This window comes from Vanellus vanellus (assembly GCF_965231255.1).
Source record: "Vanellus vanellus genome assembly, chromosome: 1".
Classification (NCBI taxonomy): domain Eukaryota; kingdom Metazoa; phylum Chordata; class Aves; order Charadriiformes; family Charadriidae; genus Vanellus; species Vanellus vanellus.
This window is the reverse complement of record NC_138905.1, coordinates 108,766,514-108,784,702: the sequence shown is the minus strand read 5'-3', so window position 1 is coordinate 108,784,702 and position 18,189 is coordinate 108,766,514. Positions and strand designations below refer to the sequence as shown.

The following is an 18,189-nucleotide window of genomic DNA, read 5'->3' as shown; positions in this document are numbered from 1 at the left end:
AATTCAGTCCCACGACTCATGACATGCTGAATAAGAAGTACTGAACAACTTCAAGGCTTGCCCAAAATCACACAGGAAGATTGCAGCAGGCCAGCAATCTGCTTCGCATAGCTTGCAGACTTTCTATCTCAAGGCAATCTTTCCTTTACTGTACAATAATTTTCTCCGTAGGAAAATGTTTTGCAGCTCAGTTTTAAAAAATTGTTTTGCAACGACTGTACAGTCTCCTGGTAAAAACAGCTTATCTTTAATTCTATTCAGTGTCCAGGTCTGCCAGAGAGCAGAACCACTCATTCCTGGAGTCTGGAATACCTACCATTGACCATAAAATAGCTTCAATGGGATACCTGCAGCTTCTGTGGTAACACTTTACCCTGAACAAGCAATTTTTTTTCTACTTGATTTGCATCAGGTCTTAGTCCAAGAGAAATGCTCAAACTGAACACCAGAGTTCAAAGTAGTCCTAAAAGACAAATCTTTTCAGATGAATGGGAAGAGCAAGATCTGTAGAGTCTGAAATGCGGGCTGTGGTGGAGGGAAGCCCAAGCCATCATGTCAGCACCTCTCGCTTTCCAAACCTTGGCATTCTGAATGGCATAGCCACTTGGAAAACCAATCATGCAAAATACACAAAGTTACAGTTAAGAGATCGTGAGTCATAATAATTTTGTTCAAGGAACCAAACTTCACGTTTTGTGAGGGAAGGCACAGTTACTTAAGCATACATCTCTACAGCTAGTTTCAAAACTAAATATATTCCATGCAGAACTAAAAATATTTCAACCATACACCAGGAAAGCATTTCACTTTCTCAAGTTTCCCTTTTTTAACAGCATTGTTCCCCTGGAAGGTTTGCCCATTTTTGTTCTATCTTAAACTTATAGGGGGAAGAACTTACTCACTTTCCCCCCTTTTATCTCTGTGTAATTTATTCTCCCCCACGCAGCCAGAACCAGGAGGCCTAGCAGAGGCAAGTGGACAACTGACAACAGCAGCAAAAAGAGAGGCAAAAGCAAAGCTGTTGTGTTAGAAGAAAATTAGTATAATTAGATCCAAGTCTAACTAACCACCCACACTCCCACGTTAAATAAAAGAACAATCTTTATGTGACCACGTGCCAAATAGATTCTTGTTAGATAATGATTTTTCAGGAGGAAAAAAAAAAAAAATCAATTAATTGTTCAGTAAAGCATGAGTATTAGCAAGAATTGTCCTACAGCTAGATAAGGAGAGAAAGTGGGCTTTTTTTCTTTCCCTTTTAAGGAGGGCAACCATAAGAAGGCAGACTTGGTCCTGCATAATATTACACAGGAGTCTGGAATAACACCCTGCAATGCGTATGTTAGTCCCACACTACTGCATGTGGTGAATATCTGAACTTGGCAGTAAGTAATTGTGAGTATATTATTACCTGGAGAGAGAGAAGTACTCTGTTGGGTTGAGGAAACCCAAGAACTGAAAAATTATTATTTTTGAAGTGCTGTGATTTGGACTAGACTTTTCATATAACCAGAAGCATCACAGGAAACTCAGTAAGGCAAAACTATCCAAACAAAGTGAAATAAGCAAAAATGAAGTTGACAGAACTTTCAAAAAGTAGACCAAAAAATCAAAGCAAAGCAAACAAGAAGCTCTAATCACTTACATCTGTTCAAAGCTCCAAAAAATGGGCACTGTTCTTCTCTACTATTTTTATTCTACATTTTTCTTTTGATTATGAGAACATAATATGTGCAAACTCAGCACACAGATTGTTGAGGTTTTATTAAACATGCTTTTAGAGTTACTGTCATTTTTACTTTACAAAACTAATTCCTAAAAAAAGCATGATACACAATAAAGGCTCAGTTAGCAGTTATCCGATATTTAGATTTTAAGTGACAACATGTGGCTGCTGCAGTGTGCAAGCGACTAGGAATATCAAAAATGCCAAGAACAATCAAATTTATAAGGTCCACTAGAGACTTGCAAGAACAAAAATGTACTTCTTTTTTTTCTTTCCCTCCCCCTTATATGGGATTCAGTGTTTGGAAAACAGTGAACACAGTGAGGAGCTGCATTGCTTCACTCCACTGATACAGGCTTGCCACAAATAATACATTGATTTCTGTAGGTTATTTGTGTGTTAAAAGGTCTTTCATGCTTTACTAATGGAAATATCTCTGTATACAAGTATAAAGTAAATGTAAATACAGTAAAAAATAAAGTAAAAAGCTCACAGCTCCAGGAGTCTGCATGAAAGAACCTTGGAACGCAAAAAAAATCTAGTGCTTTTTTTGCATATTTGATCCGTAGGGATCCTAAGTCCCATGTCCACGGACTCAACTCTACTATGAACGTGTTTTCTGCCTGTACACAGCATGCATGCTTCCCAGTGTGACTCCTAATGTTCGCTGTGTCAGATTCATAAAAGGCTTTAAAAGTCTGATTCTTCAAATATTACTTTACTTCTCATTGTTTCTGCTCGTGATGAGGAATTGAAGAAGGCGCACAGCACAGCAGTCCCTAAGGAGCTGGGGAGAACAGTGTCTCCAGAAATGAATTTTTAACTTAGAGAAGGATGTCCACACTCTACATGTAGTATTTCCATACAGCTGATGAAGGGAGGGGAGGAGAAGAATTAACTTTCTAAACCCATCTTTATTGGGTGTAATATAAGCAAAGGCTCCTTTCCTGACTGCTTAAAAAACCTAACCAAACAAAAATGTTTCTTTTTCATTAAGAGAATAAAATGAACGAAGAAATAATTTCCCTCCCACATCCTTTCTTCATCTCCCTTACCCACCCCAAGAAACCCCAACAACTAGACTGTCAGCCAAACAAAACAAAGAATTTACTTTCTCAGCATAATAAATCACCTTTGCTCCTAACCATTCAAATCATAAAGACCTACATGCTCTGGATAGCTCAAGTAACCTAGTCTGAGATAACAAGCACCTGTTTTTTTATTATTTTTTTACGGAGAAGCTTCCCAGACTCCATTTCTATAAATTCAGATGGTCCCAGCGGTTCAAAACTCTCAATAAGCCATTTTAACAAGAAAATCCTGACAGTCTAATGTCTAGGTCTCTGGAAGTCTCAAAACTCAGATATCTAACACATACTCTATTTGCTTCAAGCATTTATTTTCTTTTACTATCTAGGTCATCAGTTCATGACTAGGGACAAAAGAAATCCGTGGAGAATTTTGACTCAATGAGGAGTTTTCAAATTCCTTTAAGTCCACAGAGTTATCTGCAAAAGAACCTCATTCTGCTTCACTTTACTTATATATTTAAAAGTAGAAATCATAGAATCATAGAATGGTTTAGAGTTGGAAAGGACCTTGAAGATCATTGAGTTCCAACCCCCCTGCCATAGGCAGGGACACCTCTCACTAGACCAGGTTGCCCAAGGCCACGTCCAGCCTGGCCTTGAACACCTCCAGGGGTGGGGCCTCAACAACCTCTCTGGGCAACCTGTTCCAGTGCCTTACCACTCTCAAAGTGAAACACTTCTTCCTAATGTTTAATCTGAACCTGCCCTCTTCCAATTTAAAACCATTCCCCCTTGTCCTATCACTACACACCCTAGTAAAAAGTCCTTCCCCAGCTCTCCTGTAGGCCCCCTTTAGGTACTGGAAGGCTACAGTGTAAAATGAAGTTGAGCTTAAAAAAACACACACTGAGTTCACATTAAAGGAATACTTCTCACTACTCCTGGGTGAAACAATACCGAGAAACCATAGTTATGCATGTCTAATGACTAACATTTTAAGTGTCAAGAAGACAAAATAGCCAAAGCAATGTGCACCACTAATGCAAAGCAACATTTTTGAAACTTGTGAGAAAAAATAGAAGGAATGGACAGTTTTAGCTATAGGGACAGTATGATCAGCAAGAACTTGGTTTAAAATGCCAGCAATTAAATGATCTTAACAAGTCTTTTAATCTAACACTACATTATGATGAACTTTAATTCCTGTACTTTCGGTTACTGTGAACACAGTGTATCAATCTCAACCTCACACAGTAGGCTACACTATTACCAGGCATGCCCTTGGCAACATGGGAGGTCAGTTTGGTCCTAAATTCAAAACATAGTCTCTGTGATAGCCAGCACAAGCCTACAGAACCTGATGTCCTCCCCAGTCCACCAGTGTTTGACATTGCGCCACCCTTTTGCCCTGCCTCATGATGCTCCTTCCCTTTCTGCTAATTCCACAGACCAATATTATCCTTTGGAGATGTCTACCGAAAAGACACATCACATCAAGTGTGAGACAATGAATGGTTTACTCTGTCCTACACTTTATACAGCAACCTTGCATAGAAGAGTCAGGGTTAATAATGAGCTATTTAAACCAATTAGAACAATGCCGGGCATTGAGCATGACTCAAACACTTCAGACTAACTGGCTAACAGGATTTTCCTCACCATTTACTTGCAACAAACATCTCACTAATGGAGAAAGCATCTTGTCCCCCAAAGAAATATTCAGGGCTGTTGACTGTATGAGCTATAGAGAAGGAAGGGAATGTCCACACGGGTCTTTTCAGGCCATTTGCTTTGGTTAGCCATGTGGAGACTTCAACCCAACGCAAGCTCATTTTGCCCTTATCCTCAGTGCAACAGAAGCTGTGTGGCCATATTAGTACAATACCGTGCCGGAGTGATCTAGCCTGTCTCTCAGCAGGGCTTATTAGCTCAGGCTCGGCGCCACATTAACCGCTGCCATATGGCTTCTGGTCGATTCAAAGAGTGAACTGAATGAGCTCACATCTGCCTGACAAAGTCTGCATAGCTATGCTCTTTAAAATGGCAAACCCGGAAAAAGCTGCGAGGAGACAATCTTGTAATAGGTTAGGATTTTCAACCCACGTTTACTTCAGTGCTTGTAGGAATACAAGCTGTCACTATTAACACCTGTGGTTCAGTGTGGGAAACTACTCGTGGATGTTAGAGATGAGTTCCATCTCAAAGAGCTGAATCTGAAAAATTATGCGAGTATGGTAAGACTCCAAGTAGGATGGAAGAAGAGAAAGAGGAAAATGAATACAAAAATAAAAGCATGTATGATATTTTCTCTTCTTTTTGTTGGCCCAGGCTATTAGTCAGATTTTTTACAGCCTTCCAAGATGAGCAGGGTCCTCTGTAGAAAGTAATGTTTTTTAGGGCTCCGCCAAAAAACCCACAAACATCGTACACAATAATGTGACAAATGCTAATCAAAGATTAACCTACCACTGAAAAGAGCTCAGACATGCCTGTGATAATAAAAAAATGACATGGGAAGTAGCAGCATAGCAGAAGATAACCTGAGAACTCTTTGTCTTAACACAGCAAGAGTGGTTGTGCAGATGTGGAAACTCGAGTGGTTTAGGCACAGCAGGGGAAAAGGCAGGCACACAGAAAGAATTGAGGAGGAAGATAGGAAAGGTGCTGTGATGATAATGCAGTAGACAACAGAAGCACATGCCACAAAACCAGGGAGATGATTCAGAAGACACATTTTGAATAATTTGTGAAATCTGGACAGAAGAGAGACTCCAGCAGAAGCAACAGAAACCTTGAAACAGAGCTTTAAGTGTGAACACAGAAAAACAATGTCACATTTTTCAAAAACTAAGAGCAAGAAACAGAAGGATTTAGAGCCATTCTCACTATCCTCTGGGACAGCTGTGTGGTTCCAAATTATTTTTCACAATCTTTTACATTTTTTTCCCCTTGGGGTGCCAAGTTAAATCACAGCAGCTCCAGTTGTATCACCAGAGGAAGCAATATTACTACCAGAAGAAATATAAATCACTAACAAAAACTACTCTTGATCCTTGAGGAAGCCACCATTGTAGGGATCAGCACACAAAGGAAAAAGAGAGGTAGAATGTGAAGCCAATCCTCTCAGGGAGTGTGAAAAAGAGACAGAATGAAGAAAAAGGGCTGTGAAGAAAGGAAGTTGCTGGGGGGCAACAAATATATATTGGGAATCAGAAGAAAAAATACACTTCTCATTCTAACCCTCCTGGGGCATATAGGAAATTGCTGCTTGCCCTTTAATCTGCCCCAAAAAAGAAAAACAATTAAAATGAAATAAAACCCTGAACTGTAGGTACTTGTTCCCCTCCTTCCCCTCACCCCCACTGCTTTGTGTGCTGTATACCCCGGCCGTGATCTTTCATGCAGCTCTCCATAAGACAGACTATGTTACCATTAGTGTTACATCTTCTACAGGAATACACATTCTTTTGCTGTGTATGTAAAATACATAATTTGGGGAGATTAAGATGTTAAGAGATTAAAGATTAATAAATTGATAAAAAATAAGAGAGGAATCTAGGAAAAAAAAAAGACAAATTGAGAAGAAAGAAATAAGGATAAACATCTTCAATTAATTTGGAGTGGCAATTTAACAGTATGGTTTGTGTCAGGAGCATCACAGTTTTAAAGGGTTAAGACTGTTACTCCTGCACAGCACACAGCAACAAATTCAATCATTTTTTGTTTTCTTTTTCTTGATTCACCTCCCCTCTGCAAACTTTCCCACTGCAATTTAACTTTGGAAGGAAAGGTCCCTTTCCTAAATAGGGAATTAATTTCTGCTTTTTCCACTATTCCCTCCAATACAAACAACTCTTTCTCTTTTCCTTTTTATCTGATAGGCATAGTAATCCCTTCCATTTCTTTTTTTCTTTCTTGTTATCACCGAGATCAAAATTGGGATCACCTATGTAGTTTTAAACTTGCCAAAGCACAACGAAGCTGTGAATCGTCTCCACCATTCACAATGAATGAACCAAGAATGAACCAAGTTCTCTTTGACAATTCATTAACAAAAAATTAGGGGCAAAAAAATAAAACATCTTCCTCTGGATGGTACCTTTAAGGGCGTTTTCCTGTCACAACAGAAGATCAGAGGCTTTGTTTTTACATTTTGTAGAAAACATTTTCATCACTCACTGGTGTAAAAATAGCATTGTGGGAGACACAATAAATGCTTCGTATTTGTGATGTACTATTTAAGGTCCCGGAAAGGAAACAGGAATCAAGAATTCAAGTTACAACTTATCTAAAATAGGAGCATAAGTCATTCGAAACTGTTGATGTCACAAGACAGACACACCAAAAAGGAATGAAAACCTGTATGCATTATTCATCCTGTAACTTTGATCTTAAAAGCTAAGAAACTTGAACAAGGAAAGATAAATGGCTTCTCAAGCTTTTTCTTTTAAAAATCAAATGAGGATGATTCAGGATAAATGATAGATAAGAGTTAATAGGAAAGAGGGGGAAATTGCAATCATAGTGCTGCACCAAAGTTTCAATGCAAAGGCTTTGCTTTTTGTATTCAATTACAAAGGATTTCTTTTTTTTAGGTACCAGCATCCTTTTTCATGTATATGTAAGAGATTTTACCTATTAAAATGTCATGTTCAGCATGCATAGCTTTTTTCTTCTACCACCTACACCATGACTTCTTATGAACAATTAGGAAGCTTTCTGAAAGATGGGCTACTACTGGTTCTGGGGCAGGAACGGAAGAAGGTCTGAAATCCTGACCTCCAAACACGGCTCAAACACCAACTTGCTCCAGAGCTTATGCAAGATATGTATATATTCTCCCACTGGGAAAGTATTGATAATTACAGGCTCTCTGATTGCATCTTGATTTTATTGAGACTTAGTTAATTATGCAGGCATTGCCCCTAAAATATGAGACAAATTGAGAGAGAAATTCAAAAGCACATGAAGGCTGCCCTGTCTAGATGGGAGATCCACAAAATCTTTGAATGCTTTGCACTCCTGAGAGTCTGTAATTATTGCCAGTTTTTGCCTAAAGATATGCTCAAAGGCCCCACCATCTTGGTTAGATTACTGATGTCAGGATCTTATATACAGGCAATTGCATTTAGGATTCACAAAGAAGACGGAGCAGCAACACAGTCCCTTAAGGGAAGCTTTGAGTAAACCTAATGCAGACAGACAACACGGCATTCATTACAAATCACAGCACACCAGCCATTTACATCAACAGCAAAGCCAAAGGAAGAGTGCCTTTACATTACAGCGTACAGCAGGAGGTTTTGTTTATCTGAGCTTCCAAATAGTTACCTCCACACAAGCAGTTAGCACTAATCAGATGGTAGAGTGGGGCTAGACAGGTGGGAGAAAAAGGCTGGGTGGAACCAAGGGCAGGGTGTGAGATGGAGGAAATGGATGGGGAATGAGGTGAGGATTTCATTGAAGCGGTGTGTAGCACGAAGGCAGTGGGGACATCATTTGAAAATTAGTGGGAGGTTCTGGGGTACAACAGGAAGATGGCTGAGAAGTGAATGGAGGCATCCTGGAGGTATTCACAGGCTTACAAGCAACCAGTATTCACTGCACTTGCTGTGAGTGCCCAAGCAAGACACTGCTAATGGTACCGGCAGCCATTGATGCTCCTGCCAACTCTATCTAGACAAAATACATTTGGAAAGACTGAGCCCAGTGATTATAGCAGTCAGCAGAAACTAGGAGACTGACTGTACTTCCTCCTCAGCCCGAGGGAATGCAAAGGCATAGCTTTCGGTGCCAAGGTAAGTGCCTGAAACAACCTAATGACACTGGGCTGCCATGCAAAGGAGGTGGCGAGACTGATGAGGCTGGCAGCAGGCCTGTTCCTGGTGAGGACACCTAGAAGCCTGGAGTCCTGGCCTAGATGCTTGCTCCAAGCAGTTTGTGGGTCTATGAACTTCCCCTGGCTAGACAGCGATTCCAAAGGCATAAACATCACTAAGGGCTGGAAACAGATGGAGGGACTTCCCCACCCCGGTGAGCTCCCTTCTTGCTCTCTCACAGACAGGGCCCAGCATCTTCTTTCTCCACCGCGTTCCAGCTCCAAGAGAAGAGATGCACAGCCTCTCCTAGTGCACATGGAACATTTCAGAAATTGGAAAAATACACTTTATTTTTACACTGTTCGCAGTGAGAAATTGGAGCGATATACTGGACTGCACTGAAGCACTCCTTTTCAGCTATACATATTATAGAAGGGATTCTTAATTTCGCAGTAATCCCAGGAGAAAGATTAGATGAGCAGAGAATCGCACTAGTTCTGCTCTGGCCTCATGATAATTGCTTTTCAATTCAACAAATTAAGTTAAAGATAAGCATTTGCTTCACATGCAAGACTGTCATTCCCACTTCATTTGTAATAAATATACAGAGAGGGATTAGCCACATCAAGTACATGCTTTCATACTGCCGTGTAAAGAATACACATGAGAAAAATCATGTTTAGCTCCAATACACTGAGAAAAGTGTTTATAGACATCAGACTCAAGAGCAGAAAGAAAAAAATGTTTTGATAATGATTCTTCATCAGATGCACCCAGTGGACATGTGTACACTGAAGAGCCTAAACTGAGTCTGACTTGTGCTAAAATTGAGCAACCCTGGGAGAGCTGTATTCAAAGAAAATGTCTGTTTCTATAATCCTCATCACAGATAGCTGTGCCCATACCCTTACTTTCATTTCTTATTTGTTCTGTTCATTACTGTCTATAATCTGAAAGATATATACATTTATTCCTCTTCAAAGCACATTAATTTGCCCTACAAATGGACCAAAAATATGCAAAGACTACTTTGATTTTTATTATCTCACCTACATAAACATATCGATTTCCTTAACCCTAGCAGGACAAAATAATATTTTCTTTTTATTGCATTCCAGAGGAAGTTGTGCCTTAACTTGGATCTTATTTAACTGCTGTTTAGCCACATCGCTTGCATCAAACTCTCTGTCAGGAACCAAGCTACCGCCTCTGTTTCTCCAGCACTCTTAATACTCAGTCTGTAAAGCCCAGTTCTGCTGACTCAAAGATCAACATTGTCATGGCAGATGAGAAAAAAAGCTTCAATGTATTAAAAATGTTTGCTTCATGAGCATAGCATCTTTTTGAATTAAGCGTAGATATGAATCAAAAAAAGAGGTGTCAAGCATCATCCCTTACTCCAAAAAAAGTACAATCTCAATATTTATTTTCAACCTCTTGTCAGAAAGGAAAGCATTAATACGAAATGCTTTAAACAGCCTTGGACACTTACAGAACTCTTAAAATGGCAGAGTTGAAGATCAACAAGCCTTTAAGAATGAAATCAAGTGGAAATGCTTTAGAAGTGGAGCCACTAAACTATTTTCATTAATTAAATGCCCACTGGTATTACATATATATTGAAGACCAACACATATAGTTTGACATTTCCTGATCTGGTAATTTCATGGATTAAAAAGAGGCAGGTAACATCTCTAAATTGTATTACCTGAAATTTAGTACCACTGAGTCAATGAAAATTTTGCATCAGATGAATGTAGGTGTTCATGTCAAATAAAGGGACATAAATGAAAAACAATTTTCTTAAAAAAAAAGTTGATTTCATGTAAAAGTGAAATCTATCACTTAAACCCCTTCATCCTTATTTCAGCTGTTGTACTCTTTTAATTCTTTATGCTCCTGTTGCTAGACTGAAATGGAAATGACCTAAAGGAGAAAAGTTCACAGAAATGGAATAATTTTAAGTCAGGTTTCAAAATGAATACTTTTTGCCCATCTGTCCCTTAGCATGTTGTCCATTCCAGGTCCCACTCTCCCCTCACCTCCCAGCCACTAGCAAGATGATACAGATGGTTACTGCAAAGCTGTTAAGCGTACATCTGAACGCATATTTATCCACTTGGCAAGATCCTGCTACAGCTGTAAGTAGATGCAAATCTGCATTACAATGTAGCTTCAGTCTCCTGCCTGTGTGAGAAAGCAGCCATGATACTAATAGTGCTGCTTAAGACAATGCCAGGTAAATATGACGTAAATGAATGCAGTTGAGCAAGCTATCGCAGCACTGTTAATTTACACCTCTGAAAACAAACACTCATTTGGGCACGTGAAACAAGCAGATATCTACACCTACATCAAAACTCATTTTAATTTGTTTGTTTTTGGAAGCAGAGACTGATAACGCAAGATAACTCCACCAGATGTCATGATGAAAGAATACTATGTAGGTGAGTATTTGATACAATCACCAGAAAAGAAAACCAAACTAAGAGTCTTTATTCCACGCAAGCACAATTTCAATAAATACAGGTGGCACTGCCAGTCAATGATAGTTGTTTTTGTTCTGGGTATGTCTTTGTTCTGGCAGCTGGGAGAAGAGCAGTTTTCATGTATAACGAAAGAAATGTACTTAATAGGCAACACCTGAAAATCCTTCAAGAGAATAAACTATAGCAATAGAAAATGCAAGTCTAGAAAGCATTTCCTGAAAAGAACAGTAGCACTGGAATCTTCTCTTTATCTCAGGTCAATTGACTTGTCACAGTGGGAAGGAGATTTGAAAAGGAAATTGCAAGTTCTTAGCAAGTACGATTGGACGAATTGAGTTAATAGCCAGCAATCAGTATAGGTTTGGTAGGGTACTTAAAAATTTAAATGTATGCATATGCCACAACTACAGAATGCCTGAGCTTTGTCTTGTTTGTAAAAAAACAAATGGAACTGCACACAATTTAAATCTCAAACAAAAATGGTAATGTTTTACTTAGGTTGCTGAGGTTTAAGTGTTCTTACGTTAAAAATGTTGCTAATTTCAGCATATGATTGAGGTATATAAACTGTATGTGCCTCTGATCTTGTTTTATGCTTGTAATCCTCCCAGTACCAACAAGATCCTATATGCCATGAGCTTTCAGATGATACCGTTTCCCACCATATGGAAAGATGTTTTGTATCACCATGTTGGCAGCATATAAATGATTTTGAGCTCATTTTTCATTGCCATTTCTTCAAGCCATGTAGGCTCACTAGCTTATTGTTTCACATGTCAAAAATCAAAAGGATAGTTTTCTGATTTGAGAAGCTGCTTTATCCATACTCGTGAATAATTGTGCACTGCATTCAGCAAGCTACAGATACAAATGAGTATGACAACACCTCTAACAAGAAAACAGCTTAATTGGAGAGGACAGGATAAGCCATCATCTCTCTAAAGAAATGTGACTATATCCCAAAAACCTTCTTATCATTTCTCATACAATGCACAGCTCTGCATGGATTCTTTTCAACAGAATTACAAAAGAAGGTCTCACCTAGACCTAGTAGTTCCCCCTTCCAACCAAAGAAGGCAGATATTATAGGTTGCAGAAACTTGTAGGTGGATAAAAGGCAAGAAAATTATAGGACAGTGACAAATATAATGAATTTCATTTCCACAAGCTTCTAATTCCTCTGAGGAAGAGAAGAACATAGGTTTTGCATGATCCTCTTTAACAAACAAATGCATACCCTGCAATGAAGTAGTACCAGACTAGAGGACGCATTCCAAGCTAAATGCAAACTAGCCTTGCCTCCAAGGCAAGCAAAGGTCAGATCCTAGAAAGTACAGCATGGCTGAATGCCCACGTGCTCAAAAGACTACTAAGTTTAGATTAGCTGATTTTTGCATTGTTTGAAAAACTTTTTATACTTACTGTAATTCTCTCATCTTTGTCATCTAGAGGGGTCCCATCTTTTTTCCATGATATAGTCGGTTCTGGGTGACCTCTTGGGGGCTGACATTCCATCACTGCAGGTTCACCGACTGCTACCATTACATCTGATGGATTTTGTCTGAAGTCATCCCGTAGAACTGAAAGAAGAAAGAAAATTAAGTAAAAAATTACCCAACAATACACCAATAGCACAGCACAGTGTTTTGTTTTGGCCTTTAATGGTCCCTGTTGTCATACTTTATATTAATTTACAATTCAGTTAAAAAATTTCATTTGGTATCTATGGATAGTCTCTGGTACTTCCACATAGTAAGACAGAAAACTCATGTACAACTCATATTTAACTTCCAAAATACAAGCCAAGTGACTAAAACTGACAGAGGTGAAATGCTGAGAGACATAGGACTGTCCGCACCAAAGAGCTTTCTCACTAGCAATATTGGCACTGTTTTTCTAGCATGTGAACACAGGATTCCTATCACAGCTGAAGAAGGCACAATGTCTTCTGCTCAGGTAGAAGCATGGCAGAGATTGCTTTCTGCCTCTCTTTTCTGAGACACAAGGTCAGCCTGCCAGTAATTCAAAGGTTTCTGGTTAAAGATTGGCCACTGGCCATATGAATTGTACCCATCCCTGACTTTACGGCAAAAATGAACAAACTAACCGAACTTCCCAGTTCTTTGATGACATTATCAGACGCCAAACATTTGTGCAGCCTTAGCCAAACTCATCTTTGCAATTTGGTTTGTGTCTTTTTCAAGAAAAAAAAAACAAAAACAAACCCAAACCAACTCCTGATCTCTGGGAGTCATCCCTTAGCGTGAGCCAGGACCACATCCTTCTTTTGGAAGAAGTCAAGTTTACTACCTTTTCATAGAAAGAAACATTTTTATTGCGACTTCATTACTAGAATTTGTTCTTTCTCATCGTTTGGCCAAGCCCAGACCTAGGAAATTCTAGTTCCCTCCAATCACCCACTAGGCATTTTATCAATAGCTGTGTGATTATTTTTCTTTTTGGAAGAGGAGAGACATTGTACTGTGCTCAGCAGACCACTACACAGAGGCACAGTTTAACAGAATAATGGCATTCCTAAGTCTTGCCAAGTAAGTGGCATTAGGTTTAATCTAAAAATAAATAACTCAAATGATAACAAATATAACATTCTAGTCCTCTCCACTGCCGTTACTCCATCCACACTGAACAAAGGATATGGTAATGGAAAAGTACATTACAACCAAAGGACTCATAGGATTTTGACAAAGCTATCTGTCACTCTTGCTACCTGCAACAATCTTATGTCAACAGTAAATAGTGCCAAGAATCTGCAGTAAAAAATATATACTCCAAGCCATGGACCACAGATATATGGACATTCACTACTGAATAGTGGCTTGGTTGTTAATGCCGCTTCAAAGTGAGGTGTGATTTATTGTGAGATGTTAAGGAATGTGGGCGTGCTTACAGATTGGCAGGTACAGCGCTGCCACCAAACCATTCCTCTCGGTAAGGTCCTTCATACCATTAAGACCTTTTGAAATGGTCTGAGGGCAAAAGGATCATCTGCTTCGGGATACACATATATACCTTTCTCACACCTACTTTCTGCAATGCTAATCTAAAATGAAGGGAGGAAGCAAAAATGACTTGTAGTTCTTTGTTTTGGAGGATTATTGGCAAATAGCCCTGTCAATAATCAGTAGGACTATCTTCTATTTTCAATTCTAAAGTACATCTATCTTACATTCTGACACCCTGTCATTCAGTAGCTACAGTCATAGGCCTATGTGTCCAGCTTGGCTCATTATAACATAATACACAACAGGGAAAGTTCCAGATTGATACAGAACTGCAGGTAGGAATCACAAGCAACAAATACAGAATCTTTTACTACCGTTCTAAAAACAATAATTTCTGAAAGTAAACAGGAACATCTGAGTGCCAACAGACTGAAATATATTGCAGATCTCACCATGCAGATCATCTGAATTTACCAATCCCTTTCCATACTGAAGCACTCGCAGTTCAAATATTTCAGTTTATTTATTGATGTTTCTGGATGCCCTGGAATCAGGAGATACTAATGCAATAAAAGGGCATAATGAAGGATAAAAGGCCTCTATACTTTAACAATACAAACTAATACATGAGAATGACAGGACTTAGCGAAGAAATTTGGAGCCAGGCTCTTGTCAATGGTTCCCAGTGACAGGACGAGGGGCAATGGGCACAAGTTAGAACACAGGAAGTTCCGTTCAAATACACAGAAAAACTTCTTTACGGTGAGGGTGACAGAGCACTGGCACAGGCTGCCCAGGGGGGTTGTGGAGTCCCCTTCCCTGGAGACCCGCCTGGATGCAGTCCTGAGGAATGTGCTCTGGGCAATCCTGCTTTAGCAGGGGAGTTGGACTAGATGATCTCTAGAGGTCCCTTCCAACTCTGAAAACTCCGTGATTCCGTGTAATTATAGAATAATTTAGGTTGGAAGGGACCTCTGGAGGTCATCTAGGCTACAACAATGAGATGCTATTGGATGAACATGTTCTCTTGGATGAACAGACCTAGTCTAGAAAGTTTATTTAAAAAAAACCAAAACAACAAAAAACCAACAACAACCAACCATGCACCTATTGCTTGGTGTACAAAAACCTGAGAAAACACGCTCCATCTAAGGACAAAGAATTTCTCTCTAAAAGGCAAAGCACATGGATATTTTCCTTCTATGGACTAGGGAAAATTGAAAATGTTTTCTGCTATAAAATTAATCCAGGTTACATCTAGAGGAAATAATGTTTTCAGAAAGGGTAATTAAGTAATTTTTACTTATTCAGAAAGGTAAGTCAAAAGACCAATCCTTTAGCTTCCCTTCTGCTTTCAAGAAAACTTTATTAAGATTAACCTGCATTCTCTTACAGCTTCCTTCTACAGCTTCCTTACTACATTCCCCTAAGTACTGATGCATCAAAATTGGATAAATCAAATTATTTTGGTTATGGGACTGTTAAAATACTACTCACACACACTGAAAACCTTATACGTACTTAATCTGTTTATACTGAATATGGCATTAATAACCAGATGCAAATTCTTGTGTTCCCAAGTAGCCCTCAAGCCGTCCAGATACAGTAAATCATGTAGTGTAAGTGGCTAGGCTGACGCTGTTTCTGCTGAAGTCAAAAATTTTTTTCTCTTTACTTTAAAAGAAATTTGATCTGGTTTGGAGCCACTGGTTATATTATTACTTTTTTTTTTTTTTTTTTTTTTACTTCTCCGAAAGATAGAACATGAAAGAAGAAACAGAAGTTGCACCAAGTTACTAAGAAACCCCCATATACCCAGTTCCCAGTGCCAACAACACATGAAAGTGCAGAAGAGTTTATTTGCTACACCACAGTTCTATTGCAACACAATAAAAGGGGAGTTTTGACCATGAGTAAGAAGCCTCTTATTACTGCTGAAGATTGTATCACTTGCATCAAGGTAAGAGATATATAAAAAGAAATGCCCTTAAGTTTAAAAAAAATAAAAATCAAGTGAAGTGATCGTAATAAACCGCAACTGCTTTTCAAGTCTGAAAGACCTCGTAAATCTAAGAGGAAAGCCTATCAGATAGCACCTCAGATGGCTTTTAGCACCTTTGAAGCAACAAAGAAGTCCAGTACTTGCATAATAAAAACAAATTACTTCAGTAGTTTCTACACTCCTTAGTCTTATATCAGCTTTACAAGAACAGTACCTTGTCTGTAAACCAAGACCTTTCACAAATTAACCAATGCTTAATAGAATGCCTTAGGAGGACATCAAAGGTCCAGGCCATAGATACATCAAAACAAGTATTTTTTTTCCATTTACTATGAATTATTTTGGCTCTAGCATTACATAATGAAATGCTAACAAAATGTAATCCATTAGAGATTACTCCACAGATAGTCGTCATGTAATTATTTTTGCAGCTGTAAAGTAGATACATGCTCTGTTTTTTGCCTCAGGCCCTGGCAATCTTGCATGAAGTTATAAATTTTAAATTTTCTTCCCTTACTGAAAAAAAATCATTTTTTTCTTTTCTGTCTTTCATAGTCAAGGCTTGCTGTAAATTGAGAATACATTTCCTTTTGAAGATATATTAGAAGTATACTTTGTAATCCAGTACAGCATGTGCTTATGCTTGCCTTTTTTTCTTTTTATTTAACAAATTCTGTGTAGAATCTTCATAGACACACCCTCCCCCCCATTTCTGACATACTGTGGGTAAGATTTTCTAACATCTTACTCTAGTCTAGTATTTTATAAAATACAATGAATAATGATTGTAATTAGTGTCATTGCACAGCTAGGATAACTCCATGATCTTGCTGTGTGAACTGTGAACTCCTGTGGTTGTGCTTAAATCACTTCTACGTTATGCTTGCTGAATAATCAGGTTCAAGAACAACTTGAACAACAGTATTTTTTGTGTAAACCCTAAGCAGTGCTTTTCAAAATGTAGCACCCTGTGTTTTTTTTTTTCTTATGTTATTTCTTGGCTACTATGAAAAAGAGTAAGGAGTCATTACTGGGTGAAAGAGGAGGTAGGTAGGCAGGGTTTTTTTTTTAGCATATACACACTGCAGATATTTAAGAAAGATTATTGTTAGAGTTTATCATTAAATAACTGTGATCTAGTTCAAAAACAATAAAGCAGACCAAAGCAAAACACACACACACACAAAAAAGAAAACAACCAGAAAGCTTTAGTCGATAAGTGAAAAGAATGAATTTGTAAGGAACACACTAATTACCATCATCTATTGTGGATATCATGCTTTAACAGGTGGTATCGTTTAAGAACTGGAAATAAGAAAAACTCCTGAAATTCTGATTACAGGTCTATTCTAGTCAGACTGGCTAGACACTTCCTGTTAGATCAGTTCAAAGCAGTGCACCAAAATATACCCAGGATGCCTAATCAACCAAGATATTTCAGCCATGGTCACCCAGTGAACAGAGGAAGAGAGGGAAATGAAGATGTTTGGGGTGCAGTTTCATAATCAGATGAAGGCAACCTTAATCCATTTCAGTTCTTCTAAAAGAGATCATCAAGACTTGCTTCCTGCTCACTTTCCAGCATTGCCCTGGACAAAACACACTATTTTGCAAGGCTACTTGTTGGAAAGAGATCAGTGAGCCAAAGTGTCACACAATTAAGACAACCAAAGAGCTCCCGACATTTTCAACTCTTTCTGCATGAAGATAATTTAAACATTCCCTTGTATTCTAGCACACACCTCAAAAATGCAGAAAGGTGAAATAAATTGAAGAAATGCTCATTCCTGACATTGCTTTATAAAACAACCAGACCTCAACTAACAAGCAAGTTTCCTCCTGGCAAACAAAAATGTGCTAACATCAAACTACGTGCTAAATCTGAGCAATTCCACTGCCCTGCTTTTGACTAATTTTCTTACAAAAACCTCATGTAACAAAATTTAATTTAATACTCACCATTTCTATTATTTTGATCCTGTACATTTATAAGAAGTGTTTCAATGTTTCTCTTTCCTTCCCCCAATGAACACTTGATGTAAAATCCTTTAAGATTAGGAAAATGAAGAATGGGATTCAGGAGGTTTTATAAACGTTCCAGTGCCATGAAACCATAATCAAAGAGAAACTAAATATTTCTTAGTCAGGATTGGGCTGTT

General features: G+C 38.5%; 1 protein-coding gene across 1 annotated transcript in view; it reads right to left on the bottom strand.

Moving 5' to 3' along the window:
* Positions 1–18,189, bottom strand: part of ROBO1 (roundabout guidance receptor 1) — a gene marked incomplete at its 5' end in the record, with an annotated part of 544,235 nt that overhangs the window by 104,252 nt on the left and 421,794 nt on the right. Inside the window, one exon of the mRNA XM_082491545.1 lies at positions 12,488–12,645. Within this exon, the coding sequence (XP_082347671.1) occupies positions 12,488–12,645 (158 nt within the window). The remainder of the gene's footprint in view (positions 1–12,487; positions 12,646–18,189) is intronic.